We start from the raw sequence: 24,691 nt of genomic DNA on the forward strand, positions 1-24,691 counted from the left end.
TTTTTTTTTTTTTTTCAGGCGGCGTTCATGGTTGAAATTCTTCCGCTGACGGATGGGCTGACTGATCAGAAAAGCTCAGAAGCAGTAATAGATCGACCTGAACATGAGCTCGGTTGCATGACCACCCACAATCTCCATGGGGCTCCGTGTTAGAATTCCTGGATTCATCCGGCCAATTGAAACTCAACTTCCGGGACTTAATTCCGCGGCTTCTTTTACAGTTTTCTTTTATGGTTTACCTTTTCAGTTATACTTCAACTGCATTATTTTCTCAGTGTGGCTGGTTGATGGGAATCAACGTGGCTGGCTCAAAGTCTGAAGGCAGGAAAAGGAGGGAAATCGATAGAGCAAGATTTAATATATTTCTTACCAAATAACACGAAGAGTCTAAAGAAATTAAGTCGGTCTTTATTTCGCCCGGAAGTTCCGAGGAGACATCATCATGTCTGCATCATGAGTGGGGAAAAAGGGACGAAGAGGAGGAAGGTTTAGGGAAAAAAAAATAAAAAAAAAAGTGAGAGAGAGAGAGAACAGCAAAGTAGTAACGGCACAACTTGTGGCTGACGATGAATTGAGCGCCGGTTCTTCTTGGCTTTTCTGCATAAGAGGAAGAAGCGCAAAGACCAACCCCTCCTCCCTAGAACCCATTTGCGTGTTTTCTTCTTTTTTTATTATTATTATTTTATTTTCGTTTCTTTTCCCCGTAACCCTTAGTCTGGTATTAGCATTTTTCTTTTCCAATCTTAGGACCCCCTTTTTCTTTTTCTTTTTCTTTTTTAGACTTTTGACTCATGAATCATTTTATGCTTCCCAAGACCAAAGCCGCACATACCAACCCAGAGCCACTAGTGAGATAGCGTTGGGTCTCTGCCCCATAGTATGGGCCCCATTTTTATCTGCTCATATCTAAAGTCTTTCTGGTGCCCCAGACTGTCCGAGGGCGATTTATGACTGACAAGACGACTACATTGGTGCATCAGGGACGCAAGGAGCTTCTACTTGCAGGTGTAGGAAAAAACAAAGGGTGAAAAACATAAAATAGAATAAAGAGAAACTTAAAAAAAAAAAGGCCGTATCAATTTCGAAATGAACTCAACTTCATAGATAGAGAGCTATGGAGGGACAAATCTTCTCCATTTAAGCCATGATGCATGGCGTATCGTTGGCCATGAGGGATCTGCTGATTCTCCATCATCGGAGATGCTCTAGAATTGGCAATCATCCGATAGAATGGACTAGTAGAAGATCAGTGGGAGAGAAGCCTTGGGAATTTAGTGTTATATTATAGTATAGAATAGTGTGTATAGTGTCATTTTGAATCGTTGGAATTCGAGATGGGTTGGGTTTTCCAATTAGGGCAATAGAGGCGGTGGTGAAGTCATTGTCACCTCTTTTTTTTTTTATTATTATTATTATAATTATAATTATTTCTCTTTCTTGATTTTTTATTTTTATTTTTTTTTATTCTTGTTTCTGATGGATATTATATTATTTTTCATTTTATTTTGATTTCCATTCTTCTTCGATCCTCCCCTTCCAGTTCATACTCCGTACATACACTCACACTAGTGATCCTTGGGTTTGACTTTTTGGACTCTCCCCATCAGTCTCACTAACGCCATTCATACCCATTCCCTCTGTTGACCGGAACCATTTTCGTTGTCCTTGATGTCTCCAGCGGAGTCACGATTCCACTTCATCCATCTTTCCGCTTCCTTTCTTTCCGATTGTCCATCCTTCTCGAAGACGCTTGTTTCAACTTCCTCCCCTCTTCCCCCCCCCCCCCCCTTTTTTTTTTTCCCTTCAGCATTATATATAATCAGCTATTTTTAATTTAATCATTAATACTACTATCCTTCCGCCCTCTCAGCGAGCATTCTCCTCGTCTGGATGATGAGAGTGGCCAGCGTCCCCATCCTGCGGTGCCGACGAGCTCTGAGTTGATTAGATCATTTCTCTTCATGCCGATCTCGTCATCACCAATCCGATTGATTGCGTGGGTGCAACTCACCTGGCCTCGGTCACTATGGCAAACTCATTCCCGCCATCTCAGACACCCCTAAACAAGCTTCTCCTCCATCCGTCACAACATTTGAACGAGTCGTCGGCGCTCTCCGCCTACTCCATTCTGGGTCCCGGGCAATATCCGGAGAGTGTCGCCCTGTGGCATAACCCTCCTACCCAGCCCCCCTCGCAGTCGGGCTTGTCAGTAACTGCCCCGCCTGCTTCGTTTGCGCCTATTCCGAAATCACAGTCACTGTTACAGCCCATCCCAGACCAGAAAAAGCACAAGCGCACCAGAAGTGGCTGTTTCACATGTCGAGCCCGCCGGATCAAATGTGATGAGACCCGTCCCGTCTGCGACAGATGCCGGAAGGGAAATCGCGACTGTGTCTATCCCACTCCGGGCACGAGCGGCTCTATGGCCTCGGCCGGATCCCGTTCCGGGGCTAAGTCCAAGGCACCTCGGCCCCAGTCGCGCGGGAGTGATTCATCTAGCCATGTGGAAGCGGACGACGTACACATCCTGGAGCCCATCGCAGATGAGGACGAGGAAGAAGAAGGCAGTGTGGGGTCTAGTTCACGTTTATCGCCCTCCACAGGTCCGAGTGGGACCAGAACCAAGCTCGACCTTCGCAACAAACGTAGCACACAATCTTTAACCAGACGCAAAGCGAAGCAACCGTCACTCGCAATTCTAGCCACCTCGGAGACGCCGGGATCTTATAGGGAGGCCAGCAGTTCGCCATCGACCGAGGCGTCGTTGAGGTTCGATTCAGCGAGTGTGCGGTCGGTCAGCGTCGGCCTGAACCCTTATGAATCCTTTGCAGTTCCCAACACCGCCCATCTACCGGAAGATGTGCGCTTCTATCTCAGTTTCCATCAAGGGTATATAACCCCTCGGCATTATTTCATGGGGAGAGATGGCGACCGATTCGTCCATCAGAGTCTCATTGAATTGGCTCTGCAATACGACCCCCTTCTCTATGCCGTTGTCGGCTTCGCTGCCTACCATCATTGCGTTCAAACCGGCAACGGGAAGCTTTATACATTTCTCAAATATTACAACATGGCATTGAAGTTGTTACGGAAATCGTTGGCGTCAAGCGAAGAGCATTCGGAGGCGACCCTGATCACCGTTTTGGTTCTCACCACTTTCGAAGTAGGTTTCGCCATCATAGTACCGTCATTAATATGCTTTCCCCCTTTTCCCACTCTTCATCCGCCGCTAAAGCACTCTCTTCTTGCCCAAGAGGAAGCTAATTTGGAATCCTTCAGGAATTCGTCGGTGACTGGGTAAACCTAATTGACCACCATCAAGCTGCCCATGCACTGATGCGCGAGCTTTTGAGCCCTGAATCCATAATCACAAATGAGCTCCATAGTAAGATATTCCCTTGGTACGCTCGCTTTGACGTGGTAGCGGGAATCTTAGCCGGAAATGAAATGGTCCTGGGCCGGGAATGGTACATCGCGAAAGAAGATTACGATGCTCAACAGGCCGCCAAATATCCAAAGGACGCAGTCAAGCAGCTTAACTTAGCCGCGTCGATTAATCGTCGATTCGGGCTAGAAATGGCGTCATTGTATGCCAAACTGTCGCGTGGGATGATTCCAATTGATGACTTCATCGTTCAAAACGACCAGCTTGGTCAGACCCTCGAAAAAATACGGGAAATCCTGGAGAACTTCCACAATTCGGAGTACACTGTCTGGGAGTACCCAAACAGACAGCCTTTGACGGAGGATGACATTGTTGACCCTTATGTCCCTGGCGGCATGTATCGGGGCCCACTGTGGGATGTGAATGTGGCATGGATTGATTACTATTCCACCAAAACCATGTTTAAGTATCAATCACTGCTCTCCGTGAGACAATCATCACCGTCAGAATTGCAAAAGTTGGCTCTGGAGCAATGTCGGCTAATCGAGGCCATCGAGAGGTGGCCGGAGAAGGAAAATGGGTATATGTTTACCTACAAGAACAGTATTGGAATGGCGTGCTTGTTTACCCCTAAGGACAATAAACATGCCATGTGGGGCCGAAAACGGCTTGCGCTGTTGGAGCGCAACGGGTAAGTTATTCTGATATTTCCTCCCTCTTGGACAAACATGTACCACAGAAACCAGATAACTGACCGTGCATTGGACTGTAGGTATCTGGTCCCCCCGAAATTCCGGCAGCTATTGGCCACTGTATGGCAGTCGCCAGAGATAGACCACTGGTGGCTCCCTAACGACGAAGGGTATCCGGATATCATCCGAGAGGTGCGGTCTATGACGGAGGAACGTTCTAATAACCCGCGTGATAATTTCCGCGAGAGTGTTCGCAATATGAGGTCACTGTTCTGGAACATCAGCCTGGATGACTCCTCGAGCTCGAATAGCTCTTCTCCTTTGGAACAGGAAGACCGATGAACAAGGTCACGGACCCGAAGCTTCTGCATTTACAATAACACTTTCGAATGCTATGAGCTCACTCTCTAGTCCACTGTGAATTGTGGCTCCATCTTGAAAACCAGCAGAGGGCTCTGTAGAGCACATCTATCAACCCTCGCAACCACGACTGGTGCTTCGCCATGTCCCAGTATAGTCCAAAGTTTCTGGACATTTTATTAGCTTCCACGGAGTGGAGGTTTCCATACATGGGAGGATGAACTCCATCCCAGCGAAACACCCCCTTGAACTGATGACAGGATGAAATGTCTTTTCCTTAGCCTTTTCATTTATTTTGCTTTTATTAATCCATATACCCATTGAGCGACATCTTATTTTCGTTCACGACATGCATTTTAGCATTATCTTTGTGTTCGATCCTGGAGATGATGGGAACAAAACAAAGAAAGATCCTTAAGAAAGTAATATTATAATATTGGGCACCGCGCTATTGGCAGCCGGGAATACAGGGACATTCGCTTATTCATGGATTTCATACCATATTACTTGCATTTGCATACAGATATACATGAGATATACATATATATACCCAATTGAAGCATGAGCCTGTCTACATTCAGTAGACGATGATACTAATCTATCACGATTTCCTTCGAATTTTTCTACCGTCGTACAAGTCTTACATGGGTTCGGCAGACGAAGTAACAACAAAGTCACTCAACGTCAGACAATCTCATTATCGACAACAGGTATAAATGTCAAGTCACCGAACCCGAACCTCTTGAGCCGGAACAACCGTCTCCAATCCACCGGCCAATTCCCCCAACCCATCCTCGCCATTCACATCCTCACCCCACGGCAACGAATCAACATCGACCTCCCAACCAAGTAAACACCTCAACACAACCCCTGCACCAGCTTTACTCATCACCTCATTCATCTCCTTGCACCGTTCATCGCAGACACACTCAATACATCCCTTCGGCGTAATACATTGGCAAGCCTCGATCCTCGCCACCGCGCGTCGAAGAAGTACATCGACGAACTCGAATGCCTTTCCTGCAATTCCAGACCCACAAGACCCGCCCTTAGCGTCATAGAAAGTTAATCGTGCGGGTCGTTGGCGAGCCGGAGGTCGGAGAATAGTCTGGATATTCTCTGTCTCTCTGCTCCGGGCTTCGACGGCGACTCGTAGATTCTTGCCTAGTTCCTTTTTCGCGACTTTGCATTCTGTTCGCACGTCGCCCGGAGAGGAGATTACGAATGTAGGGAGGAGCGAGAGGACGGCGTGTTCGGCAGCGTGTATGGCAGCCGCGATGTTGAGGTGTCTTGATTCGAGGATTTCGAGGGCCCGTTTGGGTACATCGAGCCACATGCCTTTTGTAAGTATATCAATGGGCGGGTTATCAACCGCTACGGCGTCGAGGATACGACCCCGTTTATCGATCTTGAAGAAGCCGTAGACGACGGCATGGATGCGCACGGCGCCGTAGAAGGCGCGCGAGCTTGTCGTCGGGTTGATCTGTCGTATGGTCTCTGTTTCGATGGGGTCGATGTCTGTGTAGTCGCGCTGCATGGTGTTCCAGTCGACGTGGACGCGGACGACGCGCGCAAACCGTCTGTCTGGGTTGAGTTCCTTGACGAGGTATGTTTGGCCCTGGTGGAGGAAGATGCCGCCTTCGTAGATGGTGAAGAAGGCGCGTGAGGCTTCGACTTCTTCGAGGACGATGTTTCGGGCGTTGGTCGTGTCGATGACGGCGAAGTGCTGGTCTTCTGTATCGCGGATGGAGACGCAGCGGGATGGTTGTGGGCGGAATCGTTCGTGGCAGTGGTAGAAGCCTAGGGCATCTTGGGTGAGGCGTGTGGCGGCGAATTCGGGGAGTTGTTGTCCGAAGTAGATGCTGTCTTCGTCGGGGCGGATGGGCATCTCGAATGCGGCGCATTGGACGTGGCCTTCGAGGATGAGTTCGTTGGCTAGATCTACCTGTAGCTCGCAGTTGGGTTTGGTGAATAGTTCTTCTGGGTTTTTCATGTAGTATTGGTCTGTGGGATATCTGTCTCCGACGAGCACAGAGAGGGAATCCTTGTTCCTGCGTCCGGCACGGCCGCTCTGTTGGCGTAGGTTGGAGATGGAATATGGGAAGCCGAGGGTGATGACAGCATCCAGAGAGCCGATATCGACGCCCAGCTCGAGGGCATTGGTCGCCACGATCCCCATTAGCTGGCCCTCGAACATTTCCTTTTCGATCTTCCGTCGATCTTGAGGACTATATCCGCCTCGGTAGCCCATGATTAAGCTACCGATCTCTGGTCTTTCGAGGGTTTGAAATTCAGCCCGCACGGCCTGTAATAGGACTTCGCATAGCTTTCGTATCCTACAGAATGCTATCACTCTTGCGCCTCTCAGGATTAGCTGGCAGAATAGTCGTGCAGTTTCAGCGACGCTGTCTCCACGTCCTGAAGTAGGGTCGCCGGGGTCTTTGAAGGGGGTGTTCCAGCATATGAACTCTTTTCGGCCAGAGGGAGAGCCGTCAAAGTCTATTAGGTTGACATCCTCGACGCCGAAAATTGCCTTCATGTGGCTTTCCGGGTTTGCCACGGTAGCTGAGCACGAGATAAACCGGACATGGCGATTCCCTACAGCTGCACATATCCTGCGTAGTCGCCGCATGACGAATGCTACATGGGATCCAAAGAGACCGTTGTAGACGTGTAGCTCGTCGACCACGACGAACTTCAGATTTTTTAGGAATGTACGCCAGGCGGTCTCCTGTGGTAAGATTGTGATATGCAGCATATCTGGGTTCGTGAAAATGATTCGGGCCTCGCCACGAATCATATTACGGTTCTCCATTGGTGTGTCGCCGTCGAATGTCTCGACCATGGTATGTTGCAAACCTTCCATGTACTGCAGTAGATCTTTCATACTGCGTCTCTGATCTTGGGCCAAGGCCTTCGTGGGAAATATATACAGTCCCCGGCTGTCATGATCATTTTCCAGCTCATGTAACATCGGAACCTGGTATATCAACGATTTACCAGAACTGGTCGAGGTAGAGACAATGACGTTGTGACCCTCGTACAGATGATTGATTGCTTCCGCTTGGTGAGAATAGAACTGCGTGATACCCCGTGTGTTATACAAGGCATTGACGAGATTCTGGGAAAGCCTAAACGCCAACTCTCCGTAAATAGCGGGCTGGGCGTCGATCACCCTATGGCCTTCTGGCACGATCTGTGCCGTATACCAATCCATCTCACGGATCTCCGTGATAATCTCCGCCATAGATTTGCGCTCCTTGGGGATCTGCTGTGGCGGAGCACTCGTCACAGGCATCGCATTACCATCATCTGGAGGCACAGGGATCCAAGCATCCTTTTCCCGCTCGAGTCTCTCAACTGGATCAGTACTATCGTCTTCACACTGTACTAATAAAGCATCAACCGCGTCTGAGAACTTTTTATTCCGCTTCTCGATTAACGCGAGCATCTGCTTCTGACTGTAGACTGGCATCTTCAGATCTTCATCCTTCAACTTGCGCATGGGTTTTGCGTCCTCACCGGACTTGGATCGTTGTGTTTCCCTCTTCAAATCACCATCTATGAACTCGAATAACAGAGCCTTAGTCTGTGAAGATGGCTCCACATTACCATCGCCACCACTATCAAGCTCATACCTCCCATGCCGACCATACGTCTCCACCATCCCCTTGTCCCCGACAGTCATCACTTCCAACTTCGCCTCATCAACATACTCAAACCGTACCGCCCGCGGTACAAGAGCCCTCACCCGCGCGATCTCCTCAACCGTCAATTCCTCACCCATCTGCGCCTGAACCGCCTTCTTGATATTCTCAAACGTTGTGGCGAAGTGCTTCCGCGTGCAGCAGAACGTGTATACTATATTCAGGGCGCGATGCGTGCGTGATAGTTTCTTGATGGGTTCGGGCCATGGTGCAGATGGAGTGCGTTTTGGTGGTGGCGTTGTTTTGGGTTTGGGTCCCTTTTTGGCGGTCTTTTCGGATGCCAGGTTTCCTTTGAGTATATCAGAGGCACTTTTGGGTGTGGATGTTGTTGATGAATCTGGAGGAGTTGAATCTTGGACTTTTTTGCGTCGCTTGGCTTTGGCTGGTTGTTCTGGGGTTATGGTTGTTGACGCGCCATCTTGGTCTAGAGAGCTATTTTCGACAGGTGGTTTCTTCCGTTTGGATACCGAGCTGGAGCGGGTTGTCTGGGGTTTGGCACCGGTCATTTTGGTGCTACATTGTGAAGTTTTCAATGTCCATGGATCGAGATATGAAGTTTTGGGTCGGAGGAAGCATGGAATCCACGGTCGTCTTGGGGCGACGAGACGCGGTGTCACGTGGAGATAAGGATGTAAATGTTACTGAATTGGGGATAGTGGGTTTGGGGATCTATAAGCCGGAGAAGTCGAATAGTCGAATGCTCTCTGAAAAATCGGCTTGTTAGTCATTGACAGCGAAGCCCCGTAGCATAATAGAAATGGGTAAGAATAATCTGATATATTCACTCTGTTTATGCACGCAGGCAGATCATTTTGCTACATGCATGACCCAGACCCACTCAAAATACGACAGCGGTCTGCTTCTGAAGTTGAATGTACATTTCCACCTGTCTCCTCGAGCTAATTTACCTTGAGGTGACCAGAACTTTGAACTGAAATGATTGATGGGTGTATTAAAGAAATAAGATAAGTGTACAAAACGAATGCAGTGGGTGTATATTCAAAGGTTAAGAAAAGAAAAACGTGTACGTCGAATGAGACCTCGGTGCCAGCTAATGTAGAGCCATGCCCATGGCTCCATCCAACACTCCAGTCAATATAGACTCCTCGTATCAAATGCAAAATGCCAGCCCATCTTAACCTACTACTGTAAGGATGCAGACGCTCGCCTCTCGAACCGAAGGGCCCTTGAATGCGACAATTACGTTCCAAAGCATTGGTATCCGGGTAATTGTCCCTTGAGGACTGATTCCTATATAATGGGCTTACTGGTGTTCCAGCAGGTCACAGACAACGTGATAGAGCTCCTTAGCAGAATCTTCGCTTGGCATCTACATCGTGTTAACATCTTGTTCATGTAGAGATCTAGCATGTGCATATATAACTTACCCTCAGTAAGGTAGGGACCGATCGGCCTTCTTCCAGACTTGCTAGGTGAATCTGCTTGGACTTGGGTTCGTTGCCTGACGCATCGCCAACCTTCATGCCCTTGAAAATTGGCGTGTTTAGCATTACACGTAGAACACCGTCGGCGCGCATGATCAAGCGAGTAGCTTTCTTGTCCTCCTTGCCATCGGTAAGCTTAACATTAACCTTGAAGGTGCCAATTCCACGCTCCTTCCACTCTCCATTTGAGAATTGGAAGAGTTTTGCCTTGCTTGAGAAGTAGGTGGTTTCTTCTTCTTCACCTGTCTCGACTGTTTCGGGAATGTAGTCAGTGGGGATTGTTAGATGGACTGGGATGGGACGACGTACTCGGTCGTTCAAAGAATCTTTCATCTGTCTTCTCCTGCTCGAATTCTCCAGGGGCAGTATCGGCTTCTTGATCCTTCTCCTTTGCTTCTTCTTTGTCCTCCTCTGTTCCGAACGGTTTGTCCTTGCTAGAACTGCCGAGGATACCGGCCCCTCCTGGTGCAGCGAAACTGGTGAGACCGCCCTTTGAACCGGCAGCCCCAAACCCACCGCTGAACCCTGAGAATCCGGAACCCAAAGACGCAAACCCGGAGGTGCCGGCGGCACTCGCGAATCCGGTAGCGGCTGGTTTGGTAGCTTCAGTAGTAGTTGCTGACTTAAAGACGGAAGTGTTCGAGCCTCCTATGGCGCCGAAAGGTGACTGTTCGGAGCTAGCAAAAGCGGCCAGGCTCGAAGCAGCGAATGCAGATGAGGATGTCGCAGCCGGCTTCGAGGTTTCTTTCTTGGGCTTCGAGGCACCGAGCGAGCCGAAAGGCGAAACAGCAGATGTGTTTGCAAATGCACTCTTAGGCGGGGCCGATTCTCTTTCTTCGGAAGCGTCCCTGTGTCGCTTCTTCTCAGGCTCCCCTGCAGTCGTCTCGGAGGCGTCATTTTCTGCGGAAGTCTTACTGTCATCGACGTTGTTTTCGGCCTTCGGCTCATCTTTATCCAGCTGGTCTCGGCTTCTCTTTTTCTTTGGGCTCAGGATTTTTCTGGCGATGTCCGTGGTCTGTGTCTGCTCTCCCTCTGCATCGGGCGCATTTAACGAAGTAATGTCCTCATCCTCATCAGCCTTAGAGTCGCGTGACCTCTTCCGCCTGTGACCATTTTCCTCGTCTAGATTCTCGGGTTGATGATCGTCGAACGATCGCTTCCTACCCCTGCTACTCGAACGGCTATTTTCGCCATCTTGTTGTTGTTCGGTGGAAGCGGCGGTTGTCGAAACGTTCGGGGCCGAGGTGATGGACGTCTCCTTTAGCTTGTGGCGAACAGGGCGCTCAGCGTTGTCGTTATCGGACGCTTGAGAATCATCCGCAGTGGCTGTAAGCTGTTAGACAAAACGCGCTACCCGCGAGTCCCGACGCCCGCAGGAGGCACAGGCTTCAGAATATTTGCGTACCTTTAGTGTCCATTGGATCCACGCGAGCATCATCTGTGCGATCACCACGTCAGTTTTTCAGCCGATACTTTTGCACGACAGTGTAATGTACCCTTCACCTCAACATTATCTCCCGAGTCAGTCGCCATGTCGTAAACTTTTCGGTTGTCTCTATAGAAGTTGCAGCGGAGGTCGACGAAGAGAGATTTGCACAATCCAACGAATGTGGGATGTCTTCCCGGGCTAAAAGGTCGCTCCTCAGCTGTATGATCGACGTGGGGACGACGATCTGATCAGGTGGTAGGTACTGTGTGGTGATCGCTGGAGGACGTCTGGTAGAAGAAGGAGTCCCGGATGCCAAGTTCTAACGGTCTCAGTCAAAAAGCGACCGAATGAGGCAGAGGTCCAACTAGTGGGAGAGGTGCAGGTCGAGAAGCGGCCGATTCGTACCAACGAACGGGTGACGACAAACTGCTTTGTTGTCGTCGGCAGTCGTCCGGTCACCGCCCCGCAGTAGCCTTACTACTAGTTAGTTTATCTCTCGGCACACTTTTAATCTGATAGAACAACAACAACAACAATAGATCGAGGATAAGAAACATTTCTCAATTGGATATCTTAGCATGCAATAATCTAATACACTTGGGAGAAGCAAACAAAGCACAGCTTCAAGGAAACAACGGTGGGATAAAAAGAAAAATAATCAAGTGATAAGTAGATTTCACACGCCCATTACCATTTGGCTTGCAGCACTTCCCTTTTATCACAAAGGCTGCTTGATTCCCGAGCTATTACATCGCCAGCATCTCATACCACCTCCTCTTAACTGATAAAGCAGAGACAACCGATCGCAATGTAGAACACAAACAGTGGGTATACTGCGATACCGACTCGATTCTTGAGCACTCCGGATCCACCAAGAATGCTGATACCCGCCGCCAAAGACCATGCGATCAAGACAAGATATACCGGTATCCGCGCAATAGTCGGCAGGCCAAGCGCACTGAGAAGGGCAGCAATGACGAGAGGGAAGAGCGTATAGCCGATGATGCAGACGGACTGGAAGAAGGATCTAAGAACACAGCATCAGTAACCATTCCCGGGACCACCCTAGAAGACATAGGTGCACATACATATTCCCACCTAGCAGCTTAATCTGTAGAGTCACAACCGCTTCTCCAATCCACACGATACAGAACACCCCGGAGAAGACCAGATCTGACTGATCTCCCTTTGCGCGCATTGCCAGGAAAAAGCTCAAAAGCAAGCAGAAAATGAGCGGACCCCTATCAAGGCGGTTCTTATTAGTATTTCCGTAGGATCAAGAAGCGTTACGTTAAGAAAGCAGCATGCTGCCATTAATCACTTACCAGAGATCCCAGTCACGTAGACCTTCACTCATTCCGCCTTGCAAGACAGTATCGGCGTCCGGCCAGCGGCCCACGAGATTCCTCAGACCACCACCACTACCAAACCCAGTGGCCTCTCCTCGTTCGGCTGCACCACCAATGCCTCCTCCACCCCGCTGCAGCATCCCACCCATCAGGTATTTGGGCCACAAAACCTGGCGCATCTTCTCCCAGACTGCCAGCAGGTCGCGCGACACCGTTTCCCAGACCGTTTCATCGATGGTGTTCTGAGCGGCGCGTCGGTCCTCGCCGGGGATTGAGGATGTCAGGTAATTGCCGGAAAGGTTTCCACCTCGAGAGCTCGATGCCTCGGGTTGGATATTGCCTCTTAAGGGAGTGGTGTCGGTATCGTGTAACGGGTCATCAGCGTCGATGGCTAAAGCGCAGAAGGGTCAGCGGCAGTCAACAAGGGGCACGACTCCATCCGAGGGGCAGTGAGAAACACACCATCATCAGCTTCAATAACATCATCATCAAGAATTGATTCATCATCGCGCAGATCCCCGTGGGGATGAGTATATGATGCGCTGGCCATGGTAGATATCGTTTGTTATAATGAGACGGAGTTCGATCGCGGAAAGAAGTTAGCACTACAGGAGCATTGCTTATTGATCCAGATGCTACCAGAGCTACCAGAGCTACTGGACTATTGAGTGCACCAAGCGTTGGTTCGCTAAGCACAAAAGAACTCGCCGAAGAAGAATGAGATGGGGAGGTAGAGGTCACGATATGAGCTGTCTCGTTCCTGGGAGAGAGGCTACAGTGGCATAATGCACGTCTTACGTACGCGGCACGGGCTGAAAGGGGAAGGCGGAAACGTGTGGATCTTATCACTTTCATTAACTACATTCCTTGACCATGGTGTAAGTAAATTTGACATACAACTGTATTCAGTGCTTGTAAAAATCACCGGAAATTACTACATTCTATCTTCTATTATGTGGTCAGTTGTTGAGCAATGTGCAGCTCGCTGTTTTTTTCAAGCAGAGAGAGAGAGAGGGTAGCTGCTGTAACGCTTCAGTTATGCAGAAAGCTTCAGGCTAGTCAGAGTATGAATATCCCGGATCAATACTACTACGGCGGTTATGAATCAACTAACAGAATTGAGATGTCTTTTATGTATAAGAATATCTATTATTACATGAACATTGCCGATATTTGTACATATAAACCACCTCATTGCCAACCATGATAGTGTACACTGAAGACTATATACCAACGCCTGTATATGCATGCAAGTATGAGGTAGTATCAACCATCAAACAAGTCATAAAACTATTAGTTGCGCGGGCTGCAAGAGCTCCCACTACTCGTCGTTGAACTCAGTCAACATCTAAGGAATCCTCGCCAACATTCTGATCTTTGTACGCCAGAATCTGTTCGGAAGTCGGAGAAACCAGAGTATTATTGTACTTCATGGTAATCTCAGCGTTGGAATATTTCCTTAAATCCCGGGAATCTTTCTTGAGTTGGGCGCGAGTTTCTTTGGAAAGCAGCTTCGAGTTCGCTGGCTTCAAGATATCGTCTATCAAGCCCCTTACCGTGGCTAATACCTTGAGAGCTTCCTCTCCGGAGACGGCATGCTCATCAGCACTATTAGAGCGAATACCGCGGCTGCTGGCTGGAGCTGGAGACACTAAGCCATGCTCCATAGCTTTATCGAGTTTGACAACGCAAGGGCGCAGAGCTTCAACAGCGGTTGTCTGTAAATTAAGGCGCAACTGCTGGCCCAGAGCACTCAGGCCACCGGCCGGTCGTTTCCCATTCCCGTCGATGCCGTTCAATGACATAAGGAGCTGGGGACTATTACCCAAAATGCGGACTAGGTCGAGATAAGCTCCCAACGCCTGAGGAAAAGGAAGCACAAGTGACGTCTCCATGAGATGAAGGAGCCCATTGGCATTTTTGAAAACGTTGATGTTTTTGCGATCACGGAGACAACACGCAAATGCGATCCGGAAAGATCGCCCCTCCGTCATTTGGGCGGGGACCATCTGGTTGCGTATGAGCTCAAGGGCAATGCGACTGGAATGACCAAGCCGTAAAAGTCGGAGATATTGATGGTACGTGCCTCCGTCCGGCTCAATCTTATAGTGGGTGTCTTCCAGGGTAAGGTGCTGCCAGTAAGCCTTTCCAGCACCAATTCCTTGAGTCATACTTAAGCAAGCCTCTAGGATCAGTGAAAGTTCCCTATTCCCCACAGAAATAAAAGAAGGTCCCGGGCCAACGATAGGGTCAAACACGTTTTCAAATGTTTCCTCTTCCTCTTCCTGCTTGAGCTCCTCTGGCTCCGCCTCCGATGGTCGATACAATGTTTCACTATCATCCACGAACGGAACATCTTCCTCTAAGTGGCTTCCTCTGCTCTTCTTTTGTAGTTTCGAAGAGGAATCTGAAGGCTCTTTGGCGAGAATTGGAACTCCAGTGACTTGATGAATCAACGCGAAAACGTCGTAGCAACCCCGATCGGTAGATGCTTCTAGGAGCAGATTAGCCATCGCGCTCACAAGGAGGTTGTCCATTTCGAGCTGCCCCTTCTTCCATCGATAAATAATATCGGACCATATCCGTTTGCCTTCTTTGACACCCTGGGCTTTCCTCGCAAGCATTTGCTCCACCTGAGAGGGTTTCATCCGTTCTACATCCGCCTGGGCTGCATCCGAGATAGCTCTCAGGATGATACTGTATGTCGTGCAGTCTGGAGAGCCTGGCCCGTCTTCAGGGAGTTCGCCAGCGACCCGCCATAAGCTGTCCATATTACGATGGCGTGCACAAACATTGAGCATCGCATTGGTGTGGATAAGGTTTGGCGTTACGGTTGAATTGGGTGCAAAGATAGACTTGTAAATAGAGAACGCAGTCTTGACGGGGTGGACGCCGGCGTCCCTGCTTACTCTGCACAGGCCATCCAGCATGATTGTGTACGTCACTGAATTAGGCCTTCGTCCTCGCTTCTTCATCTGTAAATTGGAAGTCCATTGTCAGCCCTGCTGCCAGCAAAAACGCAAATCTCACATGAACAGTAGTAATATCTCACCTCATTGTAGAACTTAAGCGCAGCCCTCGGATGGTTTTTTTTCATACAATACTCCATGAGATGATTCCAAGCCACTGTACACTCCATACGCTCTCTTTGTGCCGTGCGGACCAACGCCACAGCCAACAGTACGTCATTGGCATTCAAAAGCCTTGCAACTCGGTCGGACAGCGCCCGAGGATCCTTCAACCATTTCAACTCCATTTCGACAACTTTCCCAGAAACTTTGACCGACATGGTCCCATCCAATTCCTCCCGAGTCTTCGGCGAAGTGCCTGCCTTCGCAATCGAGAGCAGAAGGTCATCGTGTGTAATTCCTTGTTTACTTTCCAGCAACTGGTCGGACTCTAGAAGCGTATCTTCATACTTTTCGCTCGCAACGACAGGCTCCGAATCTTCAAACTCCTCACTCTCAGCAACGGATTCTGGATCTTTAATTTCTTCGCTCACAGAAACAGGTTCCGAATTTCCAGCATTTGTAGCTTCAGAATTTGTAGAGTATCGTTTGGCGCCAACAGGTACCCTCCAAGCACTAATTTGTCCCGGCGCAATGCCTCTCGGAGCAGGGTACGAAAGAGAAATGCCCCTAGTGCCTCCCGAAGCACCTCTGGACCATTTAGAGCCAAAAGATAACCTCGTTAACGGGCAGCTCTTAACGCCCGTCCGAAGAGCACTAGCATTGGTGCAACGAAGCATTTAAAGAGCGGAGACCGACAAATCGCCGAGTTACCCAATTACAAGATTGAAATCCAGCCGTCCCTCGCGTATCACTAATCTGTCCAGCAATATGATTGTCTAGTAGGCCTAAACCGACCTCCGCAGGCTTATTGCTGAGCAAGGAAAACTTTTCGGCAGGATAACGGGATCGTGAAGGGAGGCGATAATGGGTGGCTAGAGCGATATACAAGGTAGCGAAAAAAGGGTGATTGTAAAAAAAAGAGAGAGATAGACAATAATAATTTCAAAGGCGCAAACCCAAACAGCCTCTGTAGCAAGCAGCAGATAATAAAGGCGGATTAAAAAGGAAGGCGAGCCTCTCTCATGGATGCGCAGCTCTCCGATAGCTGGGCAAATTATCGCCGTATCGTATCGGCCTGGTCAACGCTAATCGAAATGAGGTTAGAACTTTCTAGAAGCTTTTCTGGGAAAGTATCTCCGCTTCCGTTCTAATTGGCCTCAGGCCGCAAGGCCTGTGTCTCGTGTCCGCCTCAGGCATTAAACACTAAACACTCTTTCGCCGCTAGTGGCGAAGTGAACCGCTAGACATGTCACTGAGCAGTGACAGGATGCCCTACTTCGTCTTAGCTTCAATAGATAGTTAGGGAAATAGCCGCTAGTCGACCAACATCTTGTTTGTTATGGCAAGCCTCTCGGGCCTAGGGAACCCCGCCTAACCATAGATAACCTAAAACCAAACCATGTGTGCCTCGTGGGCAGAGAAGGTTCCGAACTTACAGATCTACTAGCCTAGTCTCATACCTTAGCAGCTTAACCTTACATTGTACATGCTTTGTACTACGTACTAGTAATCCTGGCTGAAATGGTCGCACCACTAAATCTTAGCCCGCCTTTTCTGATGCATATTAACTGTAAAATTCAATGATCAGCCCTACACCAGTTCGCATACCCGGATGTGCTAAGTTTATACTAGGAGTTAGCTTGGACTACAAGACTACATAGTCGTATTGCAATTCTTGCTATACATCTTCACTAGTACTCCACATATATTTATATTTATATCTATGTTCACTACAACACACTTTGCTTCAGGGTGGGAGCCGTGAACTCAATCGACGCGTCATTCCTACATCACCAACTGAAGTACTGATTTAACTAAGATATTTACGGTCTTTGGAAGAGCAGGAAATAGTGAATCTGAAGGCGCACTTTCCGTGCAAATATGTCCACAATTATTGACATGTATCGTAGGTATTCAGAAGTTCATAAGAAATGCAAAAGAGGAGAAAGTTCCGAGTTGCGTGGAAGACTGTAGCCACCAGTCCATGACCAGACAAATAGATGAACAAAGGCCATGGACCATAGAAAATAATGCACAGTTTAGGGGACCAAAACCCAGGGTAACATAAATTTGGCCGAAGCAGGGAGGACAGTCGAAGACGAAAGCAAGGGCCATAACAAATAATTCACATACAGAAGAAAGGTGAATTTAATAGAAACATGATCTGCATAATCCACAGGGAATAAAGCGCATGAAGAACAAACGGAATCGAACAAGCGAAAGGGAAAGAACATCAGCTAATGCAGATTGCCCCGCCGCCAGACATCTCAAATCACAATCCTATAGCCGGTATTCGCGAGGGAAAAACAAAGGTGGGATTCCCCGATAAAGGAGATTCTCTCCCTTTTGTCAAGCGATCTAATTCAAAAAAACATAACTGGGACAGAAGCGTAAGTCGCATGGCCACTCTTTTGACTGGAGCAATCAAGGCCAGGAAATGGTATCATGTGCGCAAGACTTTAAAGAATTAGATCCGGGGGTGGCGATACACGATTAGGAGAATTTGGTATTAGAATATTCAAGCTGAGAGAAGAGAGGGAAGTTGGATATCTATTGCGGGTAGCTGGTCGATTGGTTTTCTGCAAAGCCATCCTCGATCAGCTACAACCCGTACAACGATAGACCAGAGGACCTCTCCTCCCGAACTTTCCTTTATCTCTTTCTCATGATGTGTTTGGTCATGTCGAAACATCTTCTCTTTTTTCTTTTGATTCCTCGTGGCCCGGTCCTAACCAATAATGCAAACACAAAGGACTGACTACTTACGTTGCTGGTATACTTGACCGCTCTGGCCATAAGGCGAGTGAGGGTAGTTTGGAGGATAGGCCATCTGTCCGTTGCCCTGATAAACCATGCCACCGCCAGGAGCTCCGTACTGACCAGGCACCTGGCCGTCAGCGGGCTGATACCCGATCGGGGGCAGTTGAGGACGGACACTGCCCGGGTAGGCGGGAGGTTGACCGGCCTGCGCCGGATCGCCAGGGCCAGGAGCATCAACTTGGTTGGCTTGCGCAGCCTGAGCAGCAGCAGCACGCTCGCGTTCCTCGGCAGCCTTGCGCTGAGCCTCTTCCTCCTTCTTGCGAGCCTTCCACTCTTTACGAATTTCCTTGAATTCTAGGAAGCCTAGTTAGCCCTATTTCCCCACCATGTGTTGTAGTAAAGTCCCCGTAAGGAAAAAATAAGGACATGGGAGCAGCTTTAAGCGACGTCACTGGCATGGAGGACAGCTTCGGTTTTAGGTTAACCTCCACACCGGCTCCTCACGCTACTACGATCCCGCCGCGCTAAAGCGGTGTAACTCGACTAGCGCGTGGCACCCGCACTAGCCTAAATGAGATATCCGCGACCCCTCTCAAAACACAGGGAAATCCTGGAAAAGGAATCCCAGTAATGTCCCCCAGAAAACCCTCTCCCCCCACCAAAAAAAAATAAAATAAAATGAAATGAAAATAAAAAGGGACATACCTTCAGGAGTTCGCTTGGCTCCATGAGACTGCATGGTAACGTGCGCGTTCAAGTGGTTCAGTGTGCCATATGCCTTTTCACAGCCATTCCATCCACACTTGTACATACGCTCAATTTCCTCATACCGACGACGTGGTCGCTTATGCTGTTGCGCACCGGGGATCGGAACGAATGAGTAGACCTAAAAATTTCCAGATGAGCCTATGACCATTGACAGTATAACCCCGAAAATAAAGGAGAAAGTTAAAGATGAAAAAAGCGCGCCGCTAACCATCCTTAACCCCAGAAGAGGCAGGCTGGCAGCGGCCCCCACTTCCGGAGGCGTCCAAGACAATAATCAACGCGAATGCGCAGCCTTTGGAAACAGACGCCAAAATCATCAAAAACATACCTGGCCAGGGCGCGGCCCTGCGGTCGCAGCAGGGGAGGCGGGACCAACCGTTGTGGCAGGAGTGGTATAAGGTCCAGGCAGACCGTGCTGATGTTGACCATACCCATGCGACCAATCTGGACGCGCATACATCTGTGGAGGCGGCGGAGGAGGGTGACCTTGATACTGGGCCATGTCATGACCCTGTGGCTGATAAGGCGAGTAGGGAGGAGGATAGGTGGGGCTAGAGGCCGCGATTGAGGGATCTATAGGAACGTCCGCGTCAGACTTTACGTTCGTGTGATTGCGATGGTCATTTTGCAGCCCATCATGAAGGGTATGCATAGACGGACTTGTTGCTTGAGCCATACCTGCCGCACCACCGGCCTGTGTGTTCGGCGCGTGATGGTACTGGGGCGGGCGGGCGAGGTAATCAGGATAAGCTGGAGAGCGCGCGGCTGGTGGCGGCTGATTCAGACCGTAGTCTGACTGCGGCGTGTTGGAGGAGGAAATATTGGCGGCGGGGCGAACCTCGGGTTGCGGTGTGTATTGAGGATTGGGGCGCACCTCAGGCTGAGGCGTGTATTGAGCAGTAGCAGCAGCAGATGCCTGGTCTGCAGCTGGAAGTTCAGAATGGGGCGCGACAGACGGTGGATATGGAAAGTGCGAACCTGACTGCGCGTACTCCGAAGCCGGTCTGTTGTCCATATAATATACTTTGCGCCGTTACCGGATAAATATCCCTGACAAAATTCTCCAAGCTAAAAACTCGCGTGCCTGTCTGTAGACGCGTCGAATAACACAATGAGCTTTGTGAACGTGATAAACTTGGGGTAAGATGCGCCGATATGGGCCAAGTATGAGGCAAGGGGAGAAAGTATGGTTCAGATCTCTGAACACGATCCCCGTAGCGTGAATACTTCTAGAGATCCTTCCTTGTTGTCACGTACTATTTAGTGAATTGAGATTCCGTCGTGTGAGCAATGATCACTTGACCTGCTCTTCGCAAATGTTGGTTTGTTGGGTGGAAAAGAGGGGAAAAGAACAATTCAGGTAAAAAAAAAAAAAACAAAAAGGATAGACGCGTGAGACTAAAGTGAAAATAGTCACACTGAGAACACCACAATTCAGAAAAACACCTGGATTGGGTATTAGGAGTCAAAAGGGAAAAGGATGAGGGTGTAGTGACTCTTCCAGACGGAGATGTTGGATCGCGATGCTTAATCGTCTTAGTCGCCTCTTAGGGTGACGGAGAATGCCTTGCAGGGTGGCGGTCGACACGACAGCACGAGGAACCAGCGGGAAAGAAAGAGACGGTCCTGTCGAGCGCTCGGGCAAGCTTGGGGGTAGAGGGTTTAGAAAGCAGCCAGGCCAAGAGCCAAAAAGTAGCGTCGATAGCCTAGCACCAACTAGTAGAAATGGGTAATATAATAAAATAAAATAATTTAGGTCCCAGAATCCACTGCTTAAACGGGTGATAGCGCGAAGAGCGATGTCTCGATCCACGAGTGGCCACACAGTAGTACAATCACCCTAAAATCGAGACGGAGGAAAAATGGTTCAACTCGACCCGGGAAAAAAAAGAGAGACTTGAGCAGATGAGGCGACCTAAAAGGTTTTTCGGACGGACAAGCAAAAAAGAGGCTTTTCGGCAGGAGGAAAAATCGCAAGTTAGAGCACCTCGTGGGATCCGAGAGTGCGGTGGAGCGGCGCGTGGGCCCGTAATTTTTCTTTGGTTCTCTTTTTTTTTTTTTTTTTTTTCCTTGCCAACAATTTTTTTTTTTTTAATTTCTTTCCCCTTTCCCCTCTGGAGAAATGAGTAGAAGGTAATTGAAGGACAAGAAAACAAAAATAAAAGATAATAAAAATAAAAATAAAATAAAGTAACAAAAGGATGAGAAAGGTAACGAATGGTAATATCGTAAGAAGGGGGGGCGGTTTTGGTATTGTTACTGAAGGGAACCCGGAAGATTAATTATTTTGTTCTTCCTCACCCTCTTTCTCACTCAATCTCTTTCTCTCTCTGTTTCTCTTTTTCCTTTCCCTTTCTTTTCTCCCCCTCTTACCCTTGGGAAAGAGTATTGCTGTCGCGCTTTGTGGTGACGGGTCCGTTGCCAGTACCTCGACCCACTTTTTCACAATGAAATATCAGGCCCCAGAGACTTTTTTTTTCAATTAGTATTAGGAATTATTTTTTCTTTTTGGCCCCCTTCCCCTCAGTTGTTCACCTGTATTGTGCTTTTTCGTGACCCGGTTAAGCTTTCCTTGTCTGTGGTAATTCTTTTTTTCCCTCCCCTTCTCCCTCCTCTTTTCTATCTCTCCTGAAGGCGGAACACTCCGCGATAGGGTGGCGAAATTAATTTTTTTATATTTTTTTCTTGGACACACCTCCCCCCCCTTTTTTTTTTCTCTCTCTTTTTCTTTGAATCCTTTGTTATGTGTATTTTCCCTCCCGTCCCCTTGGGAATATCTTCCCCTGCTCTTCTAGCCGTGTGGTGGTGTTAAGGTGTAACAAAGCTTTATATCAGAAGTAGTAAAGAATCACTCGATATAGTAAGGGGTGATTTTTTAGAGCTTGGATAGTCTACCCGCAATTCGGGACGGACGGTGCTTGTCGAGTTTGGTCGTAAGGAGGACCTGGTGAACCTAGCGTATGCGCCCGTGGGTACTAAACCAAGATCGCTGGCCAACGTTCGGGAAGCGTGGGTAGGGGGAGGTATCAAGGCCTTAGTGAACACAAATGAAAGATGGGGCTAGGAATGGCGTGCCCGAGGAACGGCTTGAACGGTCTGGGATTAGGAGGCCCCGATAGCGCCAGACTAGTGTAAAAGAGGGTGTAGCGCAGGCCGGGGGAAACAACCACCTAGCGCGTGCAGGGTCCACGGAGGAAAATCCCAGAAAAAGCTTTAGGGGAAAATTAGGGATGGTAATGGCGTTTAGATTAAATCTCGAATAGAATAACCAATAGCGTTCGGGACAGATTCAAATAGGATATTGACAGGGCGGTTGATGCCGGTGATAGCTTTCTTTGCCTGCTGAAGGCACTTCGGTTAGACGAGAGTTGTTGTTTATGAGTGGATGGGGGTAAGGATGGGTAAGCATAATATAAATTAAAAAAATATAATAAATAAAAAAACACAACAATGACTGGTGGGAAATCAAGAGGAAAGATACTGTAATGTCACTTGCAAGCCTGTCACCACTCATACTACCTCATCCAACCCCCAGGTTGTGCTACTCTTACCAGTATATTTACAGGCCTCTCTGCCCAGAGAAGAGGGGGAACAAAAAACTCCCAACCGAAGTATGATGGTACATGTGCCAATGAAAACTACAATTGCTAGTGGGGTCAAGTCTTGACCTTCACGATCACTGGCCATCCTATATTTGCCCTGGAAAGTGCATTTCCCAGTGTTCCAAGGTCACAACAACTCGCCATCTTCTGTTGCATCTGATCTCTTTATCTCTTATTGTCCTCTTCCTCCTGCCAATGCAATCCTGTAATATATCGTATGTATTGGCTGTGTAACCCGGTACGCAACTACTGCGGGCTAGTACCTTTCACTGCGCAAGTCAGGAACGCGTCGGTGGAGAACACGAGGGTAAGAAGCCCAATCGAGGTCATGGGAGAATTCAGACCATCGGACATTAGGTTTCAATTTCCAGCTGCGCTAATTGAATATGTATTTCACGTCGATAGAGATTGATGGTCATATTAGGCATGATGATCGAGGTCATCGACCTCAGTATTGGGTACGATACAAACGTCTCTTTCATGAAGGCGACACAGAGGGAATTGATAGGTCGATTATGACCTCAGTGTATGCAATGTTGAAGTCAGGTGAGAGGGCGTTGAACGGTAATGGTCATAACTATTACGCCATTCCGGTAACGAGGACGTACTTTTGCAACGTATTCAGTATCATGGTACGTAATAATTACCTCCAAAGTATATCATTTATCTCTCTTGCCAACAACCTCAAGTTGAGAACTGTTCTTTACATATTAAGTTACAGATATATCAATTGGGTAATTAGACAGTAGAAGGAAGTAATGGAAAAAGGAAAGAAAAACAGGACCAGAACTCAGATTGGATACTTGATATCTATCAACCCAGAGATATTACAAGATTCCGATAGGTTACCAGCAAAGAAACGAGCTCGGGGGTCAATTGCCCTAGCAAGATATCGCGCTTCTCCATTATGCATGAGAAAAAGAAGATAGTACTACTCCAACGTCCGTAGGACGTACAACCGTAGATGCTACCTTACCTACTCAAAAACGCATAAGAGCGAAATAACACCGGTGATCCGATGTCACCTTCAACTGGATTACTTATCAAAACAAGCCTATCTTCAGAACAGCAGCCACCGTGGAAAACAAAATCCATTAGAGAACAAATAAAAAAAAAGTTTCGGGAAGTTGTCCTCGATAGGGAAGCCATGCGCAAGGTAGGAGAAAATAGGAACGCGAGAAATGCAAGGCTCCAGTCTGGGAAAGGTTCTCCTCCTGGGCAGGCCAGACGGACACATGTTGATTGGCGTCTTAACTGGGCCGTACCCCGCGCAGGCGGAACCCAGACATCATCCACTGCCGGTGAAGGACAAGAAGTCAAGAGTCTCCTGGTTGTCTCCTGGTTGTCTCCTGGTTGTCTCCTGGTTGGTGCTAAAGCTTGATAACTCCTGTCGAGACCAAGGTTGCGATTATCTGGATATTAAATCATCTCCTATTCTTGTTATTACTATTATTCGATTTGATTTTATAAACGAAAAATAAATACATAAATACAATATGACCAAAATTATGTTTATTATTTTCGACGTGATTATTACTCAATGCGTCCCACGGTAGAGGCAGATAATTCCAATCATGCGATATGAGCACCACGGTGGGTCCTGGAAGTCAATAGATGTGGTAGATTAATAGCTGATATCAATATGGGATACAGGCCAGTACTCCCCTTTAGAACGTCCATAGAGTCCATACACGCGCGGGATATCTCAAAATAAATGGCGAGGCACTTTTCGCAGACGGAGTAGGGTATGCTCTGTTTTCCGAAGCGTTATCGGACATTATAATTTACTACACTTTGGGGCCGGCTAAAGACTGTTGCCCACAAGGCACTCGGTTCTTAATTTTACTATTTTGATCGAATTACAGATAGGAGCTCCTTTTGATTCCCCAGATGTATGGGGTAATACTTATTATACTACCAGTACCATTCGACTGTCCCTCAATAAGCCGTAAGGTGTTTCGGATGCTGGCCGATAACCATAGGTTGATGGACGCCTGTCGATCCGGGTAAAAACACCCCCTTTTTACTCCGTACGCTGGCTTCATTTTAGTCCAAAGGTAGCTAATCCTTATCCATCTGCCATGCTCTGGGGAAGCCAATGAACAATGGCATTTCTGGTATCG

General features: G+C 48.4%; 6 protein-coding genes across 6 annotated transcripts; 1 reads left to right on the top strand and 5 right to left on the bottom strand.

The window, feature by feature from the left end:
• The first annotated feature begins 1,930 nt into the window (after window positions 1–1,930).
• On the top strand, window positions 1,931–4,484 carry BDV27DRAFT_109974 (uncharacterized protein). The gene is made up of 3 exons (XM_032064500.1): window positions 1,931–3,163; window positions 3,280–4,076; window positions 4,158–4,484. Exons 1-3 carry the CDS (start codon window positions 2,027–2,029, stop codon window positions 4,417–4,419), a joined length of 2,196 nt encoding a protein of 731 aa, XP_031927953.1. The 5' UTR covers window positions 1,931–2,026; the 3' UTR covers window positions 4,420–4,484.
• Window positions 4,485–5,033: 549 nt separating this feature from the next.
• Window positions 5,034–8,681, bottom strand: BDV27DRAFT_127782 (ATP-dependent 3'-5' DNA helicase). Its single transcript, XM_032066848.1, has one exon. It carries the CDS (start codon window positions 8,222–8,224, stop codon window positions 5,162–5,164), a length of 3,063 nt encoding a protein of 1,020 aa, XP_031927954.1. The 5' UTR covers window positions 8,225–8,681; the 3' UTR covers window positions 5,034–5,161.
• Window positions 8,682–9,074: 393 nt separating this feature from the next.
• Window positions 9,075–11,439, bottom strand: BDV27DRAFT_127783 (uncharacterized protein). Its single transcript, XM_032066849.1, has 5 exons — window positions 11,086–11,439; window positions 10,995–11,027; window positions 9,899–10,915; window positions 9,533–9,840; window positions 9,075–9,474 (listed from the first exon to the last, which is right to left on the bottom strand). Exons 1-5 carry the CDS (start codon window positions 11,120–11,122, stop codon window positions 9,409–9,411), a joined length of 1,461 nt encoding a protein of 486 aa, XP_031927955.1. The 5' UTR covers window positions 11,123–11,439; the 3' UTR covers window positions 9,075–9,408.
• Window positions 11,440–11,563: 124 nt separating this feature from the next.
• On the bottom strand, window positions 11,564–13,116 carry BDV27DRAFT_127784 (Yip1 domain protein). The gene is made up of 4 exons (XM_032066850.1): window positions 12,830–13,116; window positions 12,344–12,758; window positions 12,107–12,259; window positions 11,564–12,045 (listed from the first exon to the last, which is right to left on the bottom strand). The coding sequence occupies exons 1-4, from the start codon at window positions 12,915–12,917 to the stop codon at window positions 11,796–11,798; spliced, it is 906 nt and encodes a 301-aa protein (XP_031927956.1). The 5' UTR covers window positions 12,918–13,116; the 3' UTR covers window positions 11,564–11,795.
• A 408-nt stretch (window positions 13,117–13,524) lies between these two features.
• BDV27DRAFT_110014 (uncharacterized protein) lies at window positions 13,525–16,441 on the bottom strand. The gene is made up of 2 exons (XM_032064501.1): window positions 15,420–16,441; window positions 13,525–15,342 (listed from the first exon to the last, which is right to left on the bottom strand). The coding sequence occupies exons 1-2, from the start codon at window positions 16,113–16,115 to the stop codon at window positions 13,705–13,707; spliced, it is 2,334 nt and encodes a 777-aa protein (XP_031927957.1). The 5' UTR covers window positions 16,116–16,441; the 3' UTR covers window positions 13,525–13,704.
• An 854-nt stretch (window positions 16,442–17,295) lies between these two features.
• On the bottom strand, window positions 17,296–20,348 carry BDV27DRAFT_127788 (putative C2H2 transcription factor (Con7)). Its single transcript, XM_032066851.1, has 4 exons — window positions 19,295–20,348; window positions 18,904–19,084; window positions 18,205–18,552; window positions 17,296–18,017 (listed from the first exon to the last, which is right to left on the bottom strand). The coding sequence occupies exons 1-4, from the start codon at window positions 19,979–19,981 to the stop codon at window positions 17,989–17,991; spliced, it is 1,245 nt and encodes a 414-aa protein (XP_031927958.1). The 5' UTR covers window positions 19,982–20,348; the 3' UTR covers window positions 17,296–17,988.
• Between the last annotated feature and the right edge of the window lie 4,343 nt (window positions 20,349–24,691).

Source organism: Aspergillus caelatus (assembly GCF_009193585.1).
Source record: "Aspergillus caelatus strain CBS 763.97 unplaced genomic scaffold BDV27scaffold_80, whole genome shotgun sequence".
In the NCBI taxonomy this organism is placed as follows: Eukaryota; Fungi; Ascomycota; class Eurotiomycetes; order Eurotiales; family Aspergillaceae; genus Aspergillus; species Aspergillus caelatus.

Coding starts and splice junctions, on each gene's coding strand:
- BDV27DRAFT_127784 (XM_032066850.1), bottom strand. CDS start 12,917: ATGGCCAGCGCATCATATACTCATCCCCACGGGGATCTGCGCGATGAT. Junction 12,260..12,343: donor CTACGTGACTGGGATCTCTG/GTAAGTGATTAA, acceptor CCGCCTTGATAG/GGGTCCGCTCATTTTCTGCT. Junction 12,046..12,106: donor AAGCTGCTAGGTGGGAATAT/GTATGTGCACCT, acceptor CTGTGTTCTTAG/ATCCTTCTTCCAGTCCGTCT.
- BDV27DRAFT_127788 (XM_032066851.1), bottom strand. CDS start 19,981: ATGGACAACAGACCGGCTTCGGAGTACGCGCAGTCAGGTTCGCACTTT. Junction 19,085..19,294: donor CAGGGCCGCGCCCTGGCCAG/GTATGTTTTTGA, acceptor GGAAATTTTTAG/GTCTACTCATTCGTTCCGAT. Junction 18,553..18,903: donor AGCCAAGCGAACTCCTGAAG/GTATGTCCCTTT, acceptor TAGGCTTCCTAG/AATTCAAGGAAATTCGTAAA.
- BDV27DRAFT_127783 (XM_032066849.1), bottom strand. CDS start 11,122: ATGGCGACTGACTCGGGAGATAATGTTGAGGTGAAGG. Junction 10,916..10,994: donor GGATCCAATGGACACTAAAG/GTACGCAAATAT, acceptor AACAGCTTACAG/CCACTGCGGATGATTCTCAA. Junction 9,841..9,898: donor AAGATTCTTTGAACGACCGA/GTACGTCGTCCC, acceptor TTCCCGAAACAG/TCGAGACAGGTGAAGAAGAA.
- BDV27DRAFT_109974 (XM_032064500.1), top strand. CDS start 2,027: ATGGCAAACTCATTCCCGCCATCTCAGACACCCCTAAACAAGCTTCTC. Junction 3,164..3,279: donor TGGTTCTCACCACTTTCGAA/GTAGGTTTCGCC, acceptor GGAATCCTTCAG/GAATTCGTCGGTGACTGGGT. Junction 4,077..4,157: donor GCGCTGTTGGAGCGCAACGG/GTAAGTTATTCT, acceptor ATTGGACTGTAG/GTATCTGGTCCCCCCGAAAT.
- BDV27DRAFT_110014 (XM_032064501.1), bottom strand. CDS start 16,115: ATGCTTCGTTGCACCAATGCTAGTGCTCTTCGGACGGGCGTTAAGAGC. Junction 15,343..15,419: donor CGCTTAAGTTCTACAATGAG/GTGAGATATTAC, acceptor TCCAATTTACAG/ATGAAGAAGCGAGGACGAAG.
- BDV27DRAFT_127782 (XM_032066848.1), bottom strand. CDS start 8,224: ATGGGTGAGGAATTGACGGTTGAGGAGATCGCGCGGGTGAGGGCTCTT.